Below are 19,175 nucleotides of genomic sequence, written 5' to 3'. Positions count from 1 at the left end.
TTAGCCTCTCTTTCTCTCACATCTTACATCCAATTCATGAACAAATCTTACTGGTTCTACTGTTAGCATATGTCTGGAATGCATCCCCTTCTTACCACCTCATCTACCACTATCCTAATCTAAAAATACCATGACTGTCTCTCATTTGAATCCAATTCAGTAGTCTCCTGATTGTTCTCCATGCTTCTTGCCTTGCCTCATCTCCACACAGCTCCAGAATGATCCTTTTAAAAGTGAGGACATATCCTTCCTCTGCTCAAAACTCTCCCATGGCTCCCATATCATTCAGAATAAAAGCCGGGGTCCTTCACCAGTAATAAATCATGTGGATATCATATTATCACCTGATAGGAAGTGATGACAAGGACACCCCACCTCTGTGGTTTTCTTCCCCAAACTTATGACCCTAGGCTAAAGATGAAGAAAGTATCAGAGAAATCCATATTGGAGGACAATCTACAAAATACCTCATCAGTAATCATTAAAATGGTAAACACGAGAAAGGATTGAGAAATTGTCACAGAGTGGAAGACACTAAAAATACATGTCTACATGCATTGTGGGTTACTGGATGGCATCCTGGAACAGAAAAAAAAACACATCACTGGGAAGACTGGTAACATCTGAATAAAGTGTCTAGAGTTTAATGAAAAAAAAAAAAAAGATCTAGTTCCTGGCTGGTCCCACTTTCACTGCCACCTTGTACCAAACTGGATCAGTTATGGGGCCAATCCCAAAGACATTCATTTGCACCTGACCAAACCAAAGGTGGTCTCCATGCAGGGAAGGCCATCAGTGCTGCAGAATTCTCCTTCCCCTGAAATGCACACTCTGCCCATGTGCAGAGCTTTGATCCAGAGGGGCTCCCATCAATCAGTAACTTCTGTTTCTTTTCTCTCTTCAAACTCCTATCCTAAAGTGAGGCCCGGGTGGTTCTCAGGACCAGACTGTTCCTCGTGTGTATTTTCTAACTGTTCCTGCTCTGAAGATCTCCCTATCACAATTTATCCCATGCAGAAATATCTGGCTCTGATTTCCTTATCTCTACTGATTACATCTACATTTGTCTTTCTCCAATGGCCAGTCCAGGGTTTCTCTTGTCTTTTTTGTGAAGGGCCAATAGGTGGAAGATGAATTTGGCCTTTCTCCCTCAAACCACCTTCTATCCCATGTTGGGTGCTCTGAACTATACCACAGACCCTCTCTCCCTGGGATAACTCAAACTGGCACTGGGCATCCAGAGTCTTCAAGCAGTGCTCTTGTCTACCTCCTTAAAGTGGCTGGGATAAGCAGAAGAACTGTCCCAGCCAAATACCACCTGCCTCCTAACCTTCAGATTTGTTTTGTCAAAGAAAAAAAAAAAAAAAAAACCTTGTCAGCTCTGAGTCTTTGCAGAAGCACTGCCTTCTCACAGTGAGGACAACCAGGAAACACACGGTTTTCCTGGTAACCTCTTTGTTGTACCAGTCTGCAGTCATACACGATCTTCACTCCAAACATAGGAACAGACTTTCTCAAGGGGGATCATGTAACTCTCAAACCCTGAGATGCCAGAACTGGAATGCAGGGGCTCAGACAGCAAGGATGCTGCTCTGAGAAAACAGAGTCTTTGCCTCCCCCTCTGAGGGCTGAGACCTGAGTGGCTGCTGTATCTTCAAGTGGGGGAGCCAGGAATTCCAGGTTGCCTGTGACCAACTGCTGGGCAGCTGCTGAGCTGGCTGGTCTATAGCAAGGACTCCAAGGAGCAGACAGAGACTACAGGATCCAGGGCTAAGGTGGCCCCAACACAGGCAGGATTACATTTTCTGCTGTCAGAAGGGGCCCAAGAGGGGCTGTGTACCTGCTTCCTACACCACAGCGGCTGCTTAGTCAAGCAGCAAGGCTATGTTTAACACTGAAAATAGTGGGCTTGTCCGAACTTCTTTTATAAGTGTCTGAAAGGCCAATAATCAATCTCTCCCCCATATTCTGGCACATCAGAGGATAACTGGCAATTCTTTTAAGAGTCTGATGTGTATCTGCTTTTCAAACTTTAAGAAGGTAGTATGTAAACTAAGACATGTGTCTATCCTGAAATTTAAATGAAAAATTTAAGTGAAGTTAAAATGAAGTTAAAGACAATTTGAATTAAATTAAACTAAAATTTTAGGTGACTAAAATGTAAATAGCCTGTTTAAAAGCTAAGTCTGGAGATCCCTGGGTGGCTCAGCAGTTTAGCGCCTGCCTTCGGCCCAGGGCATAATCCTGGAGTCTCGGGATTGAGTCCCAGTTGGGTTCCCTGAATGGAGCCTGCTTGTCCCTCTGCCTGTGTCTCTGTCTCTCTGCCTCTCTCTCTCTCAAATAAATAAATAAAATCTTTAAAAAATCAAGTAAAATAAAAGCTAAGTCCATCTTGATAGGAAAACAACTGGAACTGGCAATGGAAAATTTGATTTAGAGGAAGTTTAAATTTCTAAATATTTCCAAATACTAAAATATAATAGGAAAGGAGAATAAGCAGCTGCATATTTAAACCAGAGATTGCCCAGTCTCTTAGCTCATAGGACTCTTTGCATAACCTGCAAACCATTTCATTTACATGAATATTTCTGCTCCTCCTAAATATCTGCTTTTCAAGTAAGTCTACCAAATTTCTTAGTAAGCTCTCCTACTTATAATGTCCTTCCACCATAGACTATAATAAAAATATTCTCTGCTTCTAACATTATCAAGCATCCCATAGTGTTTTTACTACAACAGCAGATAGTCTGGTGTGGATATTCATTACCTTCAAGGTCTCTTTTCAAGGGAGTTACACCAAACTAATCTCTTTTTGCATGAATTATTTGGGTTTGCTCCTGAGCACAAACTATACTAATAGTCAAGACTGTTTTTATAAGATGGTCTTTCAAATGTTATCAAGTCATTTTAACTTTTCTTCCTCTGGGTTGTAAATACTAAAATAAACACAAGAGAATTTGGTTTACATATTCCATTTTTTTCCTAGAAGTCACCAAGGAAAATACTGGATAAAGCAGATCCCTCAGTTCATACCATCCATCTTTAGAGAGAGCCCAAAGAGCTGCATTCCTGGGAGTTCATGCTAAGTATTTTATAACTATCTATATGGTGAAAAAAAAAACTTATAAGTACTTTAATTTTTGTTTAACATAACATGGTTTTTAATATATTCACAGGTCACACAATCACCATAACCATCTATTTCTACGATACTTATCAACCCAAAAGAAACTCCTTAACTATAAACAATCACTCCCCATCCCCCACACTCCTCAACCCCTAGCAATCGCTAATATACTCTATGTCTGTAGAGATTTGCCTATTCTGGACATTCCGTATAATGGAATTATATGTGACCTGAATCCTTTTGTGTCTGGATTCCTTCACTCCACATCCTTACAAGGTTCATTCACATTGTGGTATGTACCAGTAGTCCATTCCTTCTTTATGGCTGAACAAGGCATTTAAGACACACCACATTTTGTTTATACATTCATCAGATGATAGACATTTTGGTTGTTCTCACTTTTTGGTTGTTATGAATAATGCTGCTATGAACATTTGTATACAAGTTTTTGTGTGAACATATGTTTTCAGTTCTCTTGGGTCTATACCTAGAAGTGGAAACACAGGGTCATATAGCAACTATGTTTAACTTTTGGAGGACTTCAGGTGATAGCTTAATGTGATTCAGTCTAGCCAGATGGCAGTTACCGGTTCATCCAAGGAAAATGTTATTTCTGTCAATATTAAAAGGCTTTCTTTAAACAACCAGGAGTAACATCCATTATTTTCCCAATTGCTGTGTGGCCTGTCACTCTAACATTAAAGGAAACTAGACTTATTGGATAAGAGTGGTCTCCTGGTAGTTCATACTCTTCCAGCTGCCTTCCAACTAGTGGAGATTTATCGGAGAACATTATGGTGTGAAGTTGCCAGGGCAGTGACAATAAAGGACAGTTGGATATAGACAGGGCCTCCTAGACAGCTTTTGATTCAAGGCTATGACCTAGGTACCTACAGATTCAAAGTCTAGATGTTTTTTGTACACTGAGAGACTGAGCCACTAAATCAGCACCTGGCAAACTTTACAGACCATGAGACTAATCTAGCCAGCTACTCGATTTTTTTTTTTTTACAACCTGCCAGCTAAGAATGATTTTCACATTTTTAAATGGTCATATTTTTAAAGGTTATGTAAGAACCTATATGTAATGTCCTCAATTATATATCTTGGCTCACCAAGCCTGAGGTATTTACTATCAGATCCTTTAAGAGAAAGTTTACAGAACCCTGCTGTAGCTGACACTCATGTAAATTAAATTCTCTTAAGACCAATGAATAAAGCGTAGCACCATTATTAATTTGTCACCAGAGATATCCAGTAAGCAGCGAATGCCCAACACAGGATGTCAAGTGACCTGGGAAGTGACTCAGGAGGGTAAAGCACAGAACCCAAATAGGAAAGGCAGTATGTATACAGTGGTTAAGGATGGCACATTAGGTGATCAAAACTCGGAAAATTCTAACAAAATGTTCATTCTTCACAGCAGAGTACATCTCCCTAGCAGCTTGATAGTTTGGTTCTCCCTATCTACTTTGTTCTATCTAGAGAGTGCTAGACATATTAACACACTTGGCTTTACTGAACCCATCACTCCCCGTGCCCTCCCCCTCACTCCCCTACCATCACCCTTTTCCTGCTTATTCTGACCATTTCTCTCTTGTCCCACTGGGTGTCAAGAGCAAATCCTTATTCACTTGGGTTTGGCAGGGCTATGGCCTCCTCTATTATCATGTGATTAATTTACACAATGCTTAGAGCTCTAGTTAAACATCATCATTGCTACTTGCATGATACTATTAAACCTACATTCATTATGACAGACCACCTTTTTCAATCCCAATTAAACAGGGAAAACACCACTTGCCTTTTGCCAATCTCAACATTTGCTCCAGTCCCAAAACTTCCCAAAAGTAACAGCAGTGGCCTGTTACGAGGCTCCTCAGTCTCTTCCCCAGATACATTATCTCTACCTGCTGGTCATATCTTCTGTTGTTCTCATGAGCTCAAATGATCTCCTCCTAAACCTGGACCTTAAAATTCTTTGGCAAAATGAGAGATTCATCTGTTTACATTTGATCTCTTTTATAAAGATGAAGTTAGACACTAAAAGCTCCTGCTTTTCCTCAGACTTCCCTTACTTTCTCTTTTCTGTTACATGTAAGGTTTTCTTGGGGGATCCTTTCACCTAATATGAAGCTGAATATGGGAAGACATTACTTTTAGGTTCTTAGTATTACTCATTCCTCCTTTCTAGTTTTAATCTTTCTATTGTTGTTCTTACTCAATTTTGCTATTTCCGTAACTTCATGGTCCTGCCAAATTACCTCTTTTTAAAACTTTCCCATTAGCCTTCCAGCTCTCAAAAGAGTTTTGGTCTCAGCAAAAAATAGCCACATCTCCTTTCCTGGCCTTTCTATATGCCTATTTCAGTTAGTTCCTGGACTTTTTTTTTTTTTTTTTTTTTTTTTGAAAAGCCACTAACTCCTGGGGAGTATGAGCAGAGAATCCCATCAATGTGATTATATGTTAATCTGAATTATTCTCCTAGCTCCCAGCTATGGAAGAACTACATTTAAACAGAATGGGTGGGAAATTGATGGACAATATAGATAAACTTATCTTCCTGTTTTTCTAAAATATAATTTCATCTTCCAGAAGACCCTTGGACAAAGGTTTGAGAGTTTAAAATACACATAGTGGGACCAGTCATTCCAATAATGAATCATCGACAGATCAAAACCAGTCTCATTCCTAGTCTTAATACCAGCGATTCTCAGACCACCTTTTCCTGATACTTCCATGTAGTTCAAAATTCTCTTCTCTTTCAGCTTTCAAAAACTCTCCTCCCATCACATTCTAATTCTGGAAGGCTTCTAAGAAATTTCTATCTATGGTAGAAGGGGAGGAGGGCGGGGGATGGGAGTGAATGGGTGACGGCACTGGGGGTTATTCTGTATGTTAGTAAATTGAACACCAATAAAAAATAAATTTAAAAAAAAAAAAGAAATTTCTATCTATATAAAAATCCAAAGAAATAAATAAGTACCTCTTTGGAGTTATTTTTTAAATTAAGATTAGAAAAATACTACATACTCCGGGATATTCACACAGAACAGGTTATGAAGCACTTAACCCAAAGGATCTTTAAACACAAGACAAACACTTGTATTGTTTTACAAATGCCTTGGAAGCGTCTTGCCTAAAGGACCAGGAGATGCTCTATAGGATTTCTCCATTCTTCCCTCTTGAAAATCCTCAGGACTTGCTGTCCTCATCAGCCCTACCAACCTCACCAAATTACTGCTCTGGGGTTCCTGCCTCAGGTCACCGAGCATAATTTTCTCAAAAGATGAAAAATGCAAACCTTATATTAGATAGTCTTTTTGTTAAGTGACCAATTCTAAGGGAAGAGTCAATCACTCTAGGATGGTGACCAACTCAGGAGGTGCACGTGGGCCCAGGGAACCAAACCCACACATATACAGACTTCTGAAGGGCCACATGGTTGTAAAACCTCTAGCTCAGCTATGGGCACTCCTTTTGGTGGTGAAAGATAGTCCTTTTCAACCTAACAACTGGCATCCTCTTTCATTACTTGTGGCGCAGGCAATCAGTCAACGTGAGACAGAGCAGGAAGCTGCTGGAATGGGCGCGTGTGTCTAGCTCTCGGCTCTGAATGGTCTGCGCCTCACTCCAGAACGTTTCCTCCAGATGCTGCCAGCAGACACTCTGTAATACCTAAACCACAAATCATCACATTCCCCACCCTTTGAGCCAGGGCTTGTCCTTGAGCTTCCCACATACTGAGATATTAACCAAGCTGGCCACTGATACAATAGCTCCTTACAAATTCAGAGTAAAACCTGCCACGCCATCTGCTCGATATACTAAAAAGTGGACCTCCTACCATAAAAACAACCACTGTAGGTGAACCTCAGAGAGTAATGCAGGACATTTCAGGCATTTCACAAGTCATGAATCCTGGCTAGCTTACTAAAGAAAATATTTTATCAATGTAAACATGTCAGGCATACAACTTATCTAAAATGAGAACAAGTATCTCTCAGAAATGGAGCCATCTTGGAGAAACAGAATTACAGGCAGCCCACTTCAGTCTTTGCCAACATCCAAGGAAACTGCTTTCCTCAAAATAAAGAAACTGAATTGCTGTCTGGTTGTTTGGGAACCAGGGTGGGTTTGTTGTGTTTCTGGGTTTTGTTTTGTTTTTTTTAAACAACTCTTAAGTTTTATCTGCTATGACACATTAAAGACATCTAAACCAAACAAAGTGTTTCCAAACTGTAATACTGTAACTTAGAAAAATCATTGACTGGACTATACTCACACTGAAAAGGTGCCGTAACTTGACCCTGCCCGTATCTCAAAGGGAACGAACCTTCAGTGGACTGCTCTCCTGATATCACCTTCTGGGCTGCAAAGTACTTGGGCTTCAGTACATATTCCTGGGTCTGGCCATGATGAATCATCACATTCTGTGAGGAAAGGGGTGTCACTCTGGGAAGAAACAAAGTGGGGATAGGGATATTAATTACAGATTTTTTAAAACTAAGAAGGGAAAAATAAATTAAACTTAGAAAGGAAATAGACTCCACACAAGGCTCAATTTTTCCTTCAAATACTGTAGTTGCCCATTTATAACACAAGGGACTAACTGTTTACACTTAGAAACCTTAACATATGGGCACCTGGGTGGTTCAGTCAGTGAAGTATCTGATTTTGACTCAAGTCGGGATCCAGGACAGTGAGATGGAACCCCACATTGGGCTCCACACTCAGCACAGAGTTGGCCTGTCTCCCTCTCCCCACACTGGCATGTGCTCTCTATTGGAAAGAAGGAAGGAAGGAAGGAAGGAAGGAAGGAAGGAAGGAAGGAAGGAAGGAAGGAAGGGAGGGAGGGAGGGAGGGAGGGAGGGAGGGAAAGAGGAAGAGAGGAAGAGAAGAAAGAAAAGAAAAGAAAAGAAAAGAAAAGAAAAGAAAAGAAAAGAAAAGAAAAGAAAAGAAAAGAAAAGAAAAGAAAAGAAAAGACCTTAACATCAAAGGGACTCTGCCTATCTAATCAAGAAGTGTAGGCTAAAGAGGCCACCACAAGTGGATTCTATCAGGGGATTCAGAGCACAGTTACCATAGCCCATATGCAGAACACAAGACATTTATATGTAAGAAAGACATATGTGAACAGGTACATATATTTAAAAAGTGCATTTTATATATGCTGATAAGTAGGCAGTACTGGAAATGCAAAGAGGGGGAAAGGAAGAAGAAAAAACAGAAAGGAGATTATGCAAGAGATCCCCAGCTTGATCAGTTATGCAAAATTAACTCTCAACGATCAGAGCCTGAACAGTAAACAGTGGGACGTCCCTAATGATAGAAAGCTCAAAAATTGGAAAAAAAGAATTCTTAATTACCTTTTGAAACATAATTACGATAAGGAAGAAACATATTCAACTTTTTCTAGTTCACATTTAAATATTTTATGCTGTATCTCATAACATTAAAACTATTATGGTTAAATGTTTTATAATTACTAGCTCCTAAGAATAATAACAATGGTAATAATAACTAATCACAATCTCATTTCTTCAATACCACAAGTCAAGACCTCTGGGGACTCCTGAACACAATTACTCTGTATTAACCCTCTGGCCCAATCGTTTTCTAGGACAGTTCTCTTTTGTTGCATGTAATGGAAACTATTCTCTTTTTAAGTAATTTTTTAAATTTTAATTCTAGTATGGTTAACATATAGTGTTACATTAGTTCTGATATTTCATCCAAACAATACAAAAACACTAATTCAAAAGGATACATGCACTCCTATATTTATAGCAGCATTATTTACAATAGCCAAGATATGGAAACTGCCCAAGTGTCCATCAATAGATGAACAGATAAAGAACATGTGGTAATATATACACAATGGAATATTATTCAGCATGTAAACTTTAAAATAATAAGCCTTTGCCCAGATTTAATAATTCCCTGGGAACAGAACTAACATCATTAGCTAAGCAAGACTAATAAATAAACAATGTGAAGAAGATAGACCAACTAATTCCAGAAAATGCTTTAAAAATGCTTAATTGCTAGTAAAACTGCTGGGACAGAGTTTTTTTTTTTTTTTTTTTTTAAGATTTTATTTATTCATTAATGAGAGACAGACAGAGAGAGAGAGAGAGAGAGAGAGAAGCAGAGACACAGGCAGAGGGAGAAACAGGCTCCATGCAGGGAGTCCAACGTGGGACTCAACCCCGGGACTCCAGGATCATGCCCTGGACCGAAGGCAGGCGCTAAACCACTAAGCCACCCAGGGACCCCTGGGACAGAATATTTTAGCAGCAAACTGAGCCTATGGAAGGAGACCTCTCCAGAGTAACCCTGAATTTTACCGACCGTGGCATAATTAAAGCCATCTAAACCAATCAAAATATTCCCAAATTATGATACTTTAACATAGGAAATAGATGACTGGGATATAATCACACTGATAAGTAGTCCAAAGCCCCAAAGATTCTCCCAAATGAGGGGCTCTAAATAAGAAGAAATGACACTATGACGGGTGAGTATGAAAGATCAATTGCCAAGCCACAAAAACCACCACCACATAGTGTCTCATCAAAAGCAGTAACAGTCCTGAATAAAGGCAGTCTACCCAACTGATCCTCAACTGGAGTTGATGGATAAGCTCTTCTGTAGGACAAGGCATCCGTGAGAAATGAAGGAAGAGGCTAGGATGAAGAGTACCTCCCCCTTAGCCAGTCAGTGATCTCGATCCACCACTTTACAGCTTAGAGTTGCAGGAAAACCTAGGAAAATCCACCCTGGGCCTGACTTTTCCCAGACACAATTCTATGGAAGGGCACTCCCTCTATCACTAGAATAATAACTTAAATTACTAAAAGCCTAAGTAAGGCTTAATGTTGTAAACACTTTTGTTTTGATGATGTAAGTGTTGGTTTGAACTTTAAGTATGTTTGGTTGGGATTGAGTAGAAAGTGTAACAGCTGGACACATCTGGTGGTGAATGATAAGAACCACAAGTCTACTCCATCAGCCTCCTGAAAACAGGAAGCTCTTCTTCCCATCTCCAGAGCAACTCACTCCCCAACTATGCTGTCATCCTGTCACTATGCTGTTGGCACCTGCTGGTAGAAGTATTCCTGTTCACAAAGGAACACCATTCCAGCTCTGATCACTGCCAGGTAGGATGAGCTCAGGGCTGGGGGGAGAGAGAAGGTCCTGCCTCCTACTTGAGATCCTCCCTACTCTCCCCTCTGAATCAAGGAAGTGAGAGGCACCAAGAAATGAGCTGAAAGCTAATATATGGGCTCTTTTTCCCTACACCTAACTGGAAAGTAATGAATAAACAAATAAGATGAGCTTACCAGGTCTAGAACTTGAGTGACAACCCCAGCCATCGCGGACTTAAGGAAATGAGCAGTGAGTAAATGCCAGCACAATGATACTTAAGTCTGACTACAGTAGAAGCACTCTCCAAGTCACAAACACAGTGCAGACATGGAGCTACACCTGGACTGCACTTCCCCTTTCTCCACCACCTTTCCTCTTCTCCAGTGCAAGCATATAAATGCACAGGAACAGACTGAAGCCACTCTGAGTGACGGCCCCACAGATTAGGAAGCAAAGCCATGAATGGTGGCAGCACATGGGACAGATGGAGGAAACTGTTCACTCATTTCACAAATACATGATTTGGATCCTCTTCAGTCTTCCTCCCTTTATGGTGGGTGTCCACTCTTCCCTCTAATTTCATCGTTCTGTTATTTCCACTCAGGACAACCTCTCAGTCTCACAAATATAAATCCTCTTTAACTCTTCTTTCTCTTTTACCCAAATATTTCAGGAATAATCCCTCTCCTTTCATTTCAACTGGGGTTTTCTCCATTCTTCCCTCCTCCTGGGTGTGGGAACGTAATTTAATTATCACTAGTGAACATCAGATTTGTCAGAGCATTAGTTTTTTTTGAGAGAACTAAAATACTAGGGAAAATTAAGCTAAGAATGAAAACTGTAGGACCACTGGTTCAAAATGATTTTTTTTAAGGTACCTATATATCTCAGTTTCCTCCAAAGATGTCCTTAAAATTATAAAAAATAAAAAAAGATTTAAATCCAGAGTTGACATGTGGCTGTTACACAACAGTATAGCCACACTAGTCATTACAAGATGGGAAATATTCTGTTCTGATAAACAGCTGTTATCCCAAAGCCCTTAGTGGCCCCGCCTCCCTCTACTGGGCCTCCCAAGACATACATCCCTTCAATCCTATAAATAAGGAGTTGACATGTGGCAGAGCTGGATCTCTGGATCTCTGAATCTCTGTTCAGCATCCCTTCTGATTAGTCAATACCTGTGCCACACAGGGTAATAAATATGGTTCATTTTGGCCATTAATAAACACACAAGAGAGATTTCAACAAATCTGTAAGACTCAAAGTAGATTGAGAAATGCTGACTGTTGTAGCAGCATGGAGGAAGCCATGGCCTGAGAAATATTTTAACTTCTTCTAGGTAAACCTGCAGTAAGAAGTCCATCATGCTTGGGAGACCCAATACATGTGTACATATGGGGTCTGTGTTTTCATATAACTCAAACAAGTTTTATACAACAATATTTACCCTTACCATGAGGAGGGCACTTTGATGTTTTGTCCTCTCATCTATTTTTTAAGTGACAGTCTTGAACCACTACATTGATTTCATGACTTCATGACTCCCTAATGGGTTGCAACCAGTAGGTTTAAGGGCACTGGTCAAGAATCATTCTGTGAGGGCACAGCCACAAAGAAAGCAATCTTCTTGGGGAAACACAGAGGCATTTTGGACCTTAAACCAAGTAAAGCAAAGGGTGATGAAAAGTAGGGCTAAACACTGGTGTCTTAACTAAAAAATCTATCTATAAAGGCAGCTATCCTCCCCAACTCTAACACACAGAGCATCCATTAAGTCAGACTTCTATCCTTCTCGGGGGGGGGGGGGGGGGGGGGGACTAGTATTCTTCCCTAAAAGAATAGAACTGTATTGTATAAGTTAAAAAACTTACTGCTCCCCACTCCCAGAATAAGGCCTTCTCATTCTGGATTCTGGGTTCCCCTAGATCAAAGACTGCTCTCCCATTTTTCCCCTAAAAAGAAGCTTGCCAGGAAATCAGGAAGACCGCAGGCTCCAAGAGAGTAATGCTAGGGGGAAAAGGAGTCATGAAAATGAAAAATATGATTGCGATTTTGAAGACACTTGACTATATGGTATAAATACAACTGTTAGAAAGAAAAATGGGAGAATACATTCAAATTTGAGCTAAGAACACTTCTTCAAGAAGCATGCATGAGAGTGAAGGACACATAAAGAAAGAAAGTCAAGCATTGAGTGGTACATCCATGAACAAAATATTACAAATGCTGTAATGATCAGAAACAACCAGGTTACCAACTTTGGTGACATCAATGTACAAAATTAGCAAGAGAAGTTGGGAAATTTCTTTTTTTTTTTTTTTTAGGATTTTATTTATTTAGTCATGAAAGACTCAGAGAAAGAGAGAGAGACATAGGCAGAGGGAGAAGCAGGCTCTCTATGGGGAGCCTGATGTGGAACTTGATCCCAGGACCCTGGGATCATGACCTGAGCCAAAGGCAGACACTCAACCACTGAGCCACCCAAGCGCCCTGAAGTTTGGAAAATTCTTGGAGAAGAAAAGGAAGGAAGACTGGGAGAGCCACCACCTTCACCTTATAAAATGCAAAGTCATTAGATACTAGTCATGACCTTGATAGATGACATTGACTTAAGAAGAAACAGAAGCATAAATGTGCTGTTGGGGTGTACACAAGCTATGAAAATGAAATAATGATTGTGAGAGAAAGGGTGGGAAGTAAGAGGGAAAGCAAATAAGTTAAATCTTCACCTTCTATGGCAAGAAGTGTTTAGAGACATCTAAAAGGAATACATGAAGAAAAGGCTGGATGGAACTTACTATCAGAAGGACCAATATGACTTGAGGATTAAATGCTAGATGGCTGGGGACTAAACAGAAAAGGACTCAAGTGATAATGAAGGTTTCAAGCCTGGTTAACTGGACAGGTACTTTTGTTCAAGGTCACGGGAAAAAGAAAGAGCAAAGAAACATGCTGAGTTACGGCAGTCGGAAGAAAGGGTCAGTCTGCAAGGACGGTAATTATGTTAGAGACAGAACATGGAGTCTCTAAGGGCCCATTAGGGAAAGCCTCCAAGATGAAGAAAAGTGATGTTCTAAGCGGAGCCAATTTCTTCAAAGGCAAAAATGTTTCAGAAAAAAAGAACACAGAACTACATGATCTGGAGGATATTCACACTTAAGGGTAGGGACATAAAGAGAAAATGGGGGGAAAATTTGGAGAAAAACAAGAATAATGCAGATCTAAAAAGGACAAATGGAAGAATGTTTCCAGGGAAACTTTCTAGGACAAATAGGTGGCTCAGTGGTTGGGTGTCTGCCTTTGGCTCAGGTTGCGATCCTGGAGTCCTAGGATTGAGTCCCACATTGGGCTCCCCACAGAGAGCCTGCTTCTCCCTCTGCCTGTGTCTCTGCCTCTCTCCGTGTATCTCTCTCATAAATAAATAAAACCTTTATTGAAAAAAAAAAAAAAGAAGAAGGTTTCTAGGAGGAAAAGAGAGAGGACCACCTGCCAATTGCAGCATAAGAAGCAGGGAAAGAGATTCAGGAAGGCCATGCCTGGGTTAGGGAGGCCACTGGCACCATCCACAGCGTGGTTTCAGTAGTGAGAGGAGTGTGGCTGCAGCAGGCAATACACTTGATAGGTGACATGCTGCGACACAAGGACAAGACAGACGAGGAAACATGGGCCAGAGCTGAGGGGTATGGCTGGCCATCTGGAGACCCGCATCTGTAGACACCTCTGTATCTTTGGAAGCGGAGGGGAAACAATCGCATACAACTTCTTTCCTTAAAAGAAAGGATTAGTCACACACTGTTTACACTGCTGCCTTCCTAGTGGCAATTTTTGGCACACATATGGACTAAACTTTTCCACATTTCTACTAGATTCATTATTTGACCTGTGGAACGGGTGGGAGGATCTGGCAAAACACAAGCCCCTTTCCACTTAAGAAAAGAGCTCTGGACCTCACAGAAGGAAACCCCCATCAGGCCATAAAATGTTTCCCACAGAAGGCCCGTTTAACGCGATCCAAACCTTTCCCCTATGGTTAGAGCCCTCAGGTTCATAATCCAGATGAAGAAAAATCAGAAGAGGAAGAAAACAGAACGACAGAAGGAAGCCACCAAGGGTCACCCCCCGGCTTTCAAGGCCAGTTTGTCCTTACAAAATTCAAGGGATCAGATGTGCCTTGCATGGGTTCCACGTTGTTCAAAAGCATGGGCACATGCCCCTCGAGGAAACGGCAGTGCGCCCAAGTATATGAGATGTCAGCTGCAGTGTGATGGGGGAAACAGAGTTCTTGAGGATGATACGCACAGAGGGGAAGGACCAAGGAAAAACACACGGCAAAGAGGTCCCCAGGCAGCGTAACACACATGGAAAGGGAGACTACCTTCTGTGATGACCCCATTCACACAGAATGATCCCTCAGACCAAAAAAAAGATTAATAGGTAAAAGGCTGCTGATGACGAGATCAAAGGGTAGCACAGACTGCCAGTAACCGGATAAGGAGAGCTGGAGGAAGCCAGAACACACACAGTGAAAGTAAAGTGAAACAAGCAAACACAAAGTCTTGAGAACAGAAAGAAAGAAAAGAGACTATGAAAAATCTAAGTGTAGCGGATAGACCAGTAGAGGATTGAGGAAATGAAAATGGGACAGTAGATATTGCAAGGGGAGAGGGAACACATGGAGATTAAGTAAACTTTGGTGGTCATTGTCAATAAATAGGGAAAACACAACCAAGTAGTTCGTGAACCAATTTTCATTTGTAAGTGGTTCTTTCCTGGGAGTGATTTTGCCCCCCAGAGGGGCTACTGAGTGTCCTATATTGTACAGGGCAGTCCTCCACAAGAATGAGTTATTTGGCCCCAAATGTTAACAGTTCCAAAGATGAAAGACCCTGTTCTCAACATGTGCTATTATCACCAAATGATTTTAATAAACATACGTAAAGAGCAAATGGCCTGTGACTAGGGACATAGCCCTGTACTCATACTCAAGTTGCCTGAGTGGCAAACTGCAAGGGAAGCTAGCTTATCACTGAAAATGTTATGGAATAGCAATTTTTAAAAAAAGTCATTCACAGAAGCCCTTGTAGGAACAGTACAACATAGAGTTGGGAAGAACTTTTTGTTCAACTGCTTGGCATGGGAGAGTGCTATGAAGAGATGGTGGGCAAATAGTCGCCAAACTGCTTTCTAAGGTAGGCAAGTCCAATCTACCGTACATGTTTAGTTATGCTAAGAAGGTCACCCACGTTTGGAGCTTGGTGCCAATTGTTGGGGTAACAAAGGTGAGTGCTGCATCTACAACTTCCCACATCTGCCCTTCCTTCAAATGGTCTTCCAAATCATCCCTAAAGAAATGTCTGATCTAAGGCGTCTCACAATTGGCCCCCCAAGAGGGAACCTGTGTCTCCACACAGCCCTGGTTAGGCGATATTCTTCTGAAAATGACTGCTACATGAAAACATCCCAGGAATTCTCAACTCATCTCATCCCAAGTTCCTAGAGGAGGGGAAAATATAATCAATGGGTTATAACGAAGAGGAAACTTTAAAAAGCAGCAGGGAAAAGTCCTCCTCTTGGAAAGTTTAACAAAATAATCCCCACAGTTCGGAAATAAAAAATGAAGTTGGCTGAAATTAGTGCTTGGAAAAAAATGTAAATGGTCTAAACAACTCCATTAAAAGTCAGGGGTTGTCAGAATGGTTAGCAAGCAAGACCCAACGACACGCTGCCTACAACAAACCCACTTTAACTATAAAGACAAACATGTTAAAAGCAAAAGAATGAGAAAAGAGTTCACATGTTCACATGAATCATAAAGCTGGAGTGGCTATGACTACTATGTTAATAACATGCAGAGTAGATTTCAGAGCAAAGAATATTACTATGGATAAAAAGGATCATTTCATAAGGATAAAGGGTCAATTCATCAAGAGGACACAAGAATCCTAAACAGCTGTGCACTTGATAACAGAGCTTCAAAATATGTGAAGCAAAAACTGTTTTTTTTTTAAAAAGCCATGAGAAACATAATTTTGTTGTTTTAGTTCCTGTTTCAATATCCGTTTAAAAAATTAACAGAACAAGTACATGGAAAATCAGTAAGGATATAAAAGACTTAACACTATCAACCAACTTAACCTAATTGACATTCATAGAACACCCCACCCAACAACAGCCTAACACATGTTTTCCAAGTACATACAGAGTATTTACCAAGATAGACCATAATTTGGGTATATAAAAAGTGTCAGTAATTTTTAAAGGATTTGAGTCATACAAACTATGTTCTCTGGCCATCATGAAATTAAATCAGAAATCAGTAACAGAAAGATCTCTGGAAAATCCTCTAAATATGTGTAAACTAATAAACCAAACCAGATTTGTGAACTTCAAAACAACCAAATGATTCACAGAACTAGAACAATCTAAAATTTGAATGGAAACACGAAAGATCCCAAATAACCAAAGCAATTTTGAAAAAGAAAAGCAAAGCTGGAGGCATCACAATTCCGGACTTCAAGTTAGGAAGTATATAGTATATAAAACTTCAAGTTATATCACAAGCTGTAGTGATAAAGACAGTATGGTACTGGCACAAAAACAGACACACAGATCAATAGAACAGAATAGAAAGCCCAGAAATAAACCCACAACTGTATGGCCAAATACTCTTTGATAAAGAAGGAGAGAATATCCAATGGAAAAAAGACGGTCTCTTCAACAAATGGTGTTGGGAAAACTGGAGAGCCACATGCAGAAGAATGAAACCAAAACCAGACCACTTTCTTACACGATACACAAAAATAAATTCAAAATGGATAAAAGACCTAAATGTGAGACAGGAAATCATCAAAATCCTAGAGGAGAACACAGGCTGTAACCTCTTTGACATTAGCCATAGCAACTTCTTATGAGATAGGTCTCCTGAGGCAAAGGAAATAAAAACAAAAATAAACAATTGGGACTTTATCAAAATAAAAAACTTCTGCACAGCGAAGGAAACAATCAACAAAACTAAAAGGCATCCTACAGAATGGGAGAAGATATCTGCAAATAACATATCTGATAAAAGCTAGTATCCCAAATAAAGAATTTATCAGGGATCCCTGGGTGGCGCAGCGGTTTGGCGCCTGCCTTTGGCCCAGGGCGCGATCCTGGAGACCCGGGATCAGATCCCACGTCGGGCTCCCAGTGCATGGAGCCTGCTTCTCCCTCTGCCTGTGTCTCTGCCTCTCTCTCTCTCTGTGTGACTATCATAAATAAATAAAAATTAAAAAAAAAAAAAAGAATTTATCAAACTCAACACCCAAAAAACAAATAATCTAGTTGAAAAATGGGCAGAAGACATGAATAGACATTTTTCAATGAAGATATACACATAGCCAGCAAAATGTGAAAAGATGCTCAACATCACTGATCATCAGGGAAATACAAATCAAAACTACAATGACGGATCACCTCATACCTGTCAGAATGGCCAAAATTAACAACACAAGAAACAACAGGTGCTGGCGAAGCTGTGGAGAAAGAAGAATCCTCTTACACTATTGGTGGCGATACAAACTGGTGCAGCCACCCTGGAAAACAGCATGGAAAAAAAATTTTTTTAATTAAAAAAAAAAAAAAAAAAACAGCATGGAGGTTCCTCAAAAAGTTAAAAATAGGACTACCCTAAGACCAGCAATTGCACTACTAGGTATTTACCTAAGGAATACAAAAAATAGTAATTTTTGCACCCCAGTGTTTATAGATTATCTACGATAGCTAAATTATGGAAAGAGCCCAAGTGTCCATCGACTGATGAATGGATAAAGAAGATGTGGGGGCTGTGTGTGTGTGTGTGTGTGTGTGTGTGTGTGTGTGTAAAATGGAATATTACCCAGTCACAGAAAAGAGAGAACTCTAGTCATTTGCAACAACTGGAATGGAGCTAGAGAGTATCATGCTAAGTGAAATAAGTCTATAAGAGAAAGACAAATACCATATGGTTTCACTCGTATATAGAGTTTAAACAAAACAAATGGGCATGGCGGGGGGGCGGGGGGAGAGAAGCAAAACAAGAAACAGACTCTTTACTATACAGAACAAATGGATGGTTACCAGAGGGGAGGTGAGTGGGGGAATGGGTGACATAGGTGATGGGGATGAAAGAAGGCACTTGGTGATAGAATCCCCAAGTGTTATACAGAAGTATCTAATCACTATGCTGCACACCTGAAACCAATATTACACTGTATGTTAACTAACTGGAATTTAAATAAAAACTAAAAAAAAAAAAAAAAGTCAAGTCCTGGGAAATCTAATACACACTATACATATAGCATGGTGCCTACAGTTAATATTATAGTACTTAATAGTTTAAATTTCCTAAGAAGATATATTGCAAATGTTCTCACCACAATAAAAGGTAATTTGTGAAGTAATAAATGTTAATCACCTTGACTGTGTAATTATTTCACAACACGTACGCATATCAAACCATCACATTATAGACCTTACAATATGTACAATTTTTGTCAATTATTAAAAAAAGAAGGATCAAAGAAGAAATCAAAAGGAAAATTTTAAATTATTTTGAACTGAAAAATGAAAACACAACCTACCTAAATCTATGGGATACTGCTTAACCCCTATCGAGGAGCAAACATGTGGGGCTAAATATCTGTATTAGAAATGAAGGTCTCACTCAAATCAATGACCTCAGCTTCCACAAAGAGAAACTAGAAAAAAAAAATTGAAGCCCAAAATGGAGAGGAAATAATGGTCAGGGCAGAAATTGATGAAATAAAGAAATAGAAAAAAAAATCACTAAACCCAAAAGCTGGCTTAAGATTAGTGAAACAAAAAAAGACACAAATTGTTACTATCAGAAATGGGAAGGGTGATACCACCACAG

General features: G+C 40.1%; 1 protein-coding gene across 3 annotated transcripts in view; it reads right to left on the bottom strand.

The window, feature by feature from the left end:
• Positions 1–19,175, bottom strand: part of LTBP1 (latent transforming growth factor beta binding protein 1) — a 390,765-nt gene that overhangs the window by 244,743 nt on the left and 126,847 nt on the right. For 2 of the 3 annotated variants that reach the window (XM_038561239.1, XM_038561240.1), the window contains exon 4: positions 7,464–7,582. In XM_038561239.1, coding sequence (XP_038417167.1) covers positions 7,464–7,582 — 119 coding nt within the window. Of the gene's footprint in view, positions 1–7,412; positions 7,583–19,175 lie in introns of all 3 variants that reach the window. The other variant, XM_038561238.1, reaches the window with a different exon arrangement.

This window comes from Canis lupus, chromosome 17, assembly GCF_011100685.1.
Source record: "Canis lupus familiaris isolate Mischka breed German Shepherd chromosome 17, alternate assembly UU_Cfam_GSD_1.0, whole genome shotgun sequence".
Taxonomy (NCBI): domain Eukaryota; kingdom Metazoa; phylum Chordata; class Mammalia; order Carnivora; family Canidae; genus Canis; species Canis lupus.
Note: the sequence above shows the minus strand (reverse complement) of the source record. Positions and strands in the feature narration are given on the sequence as shown.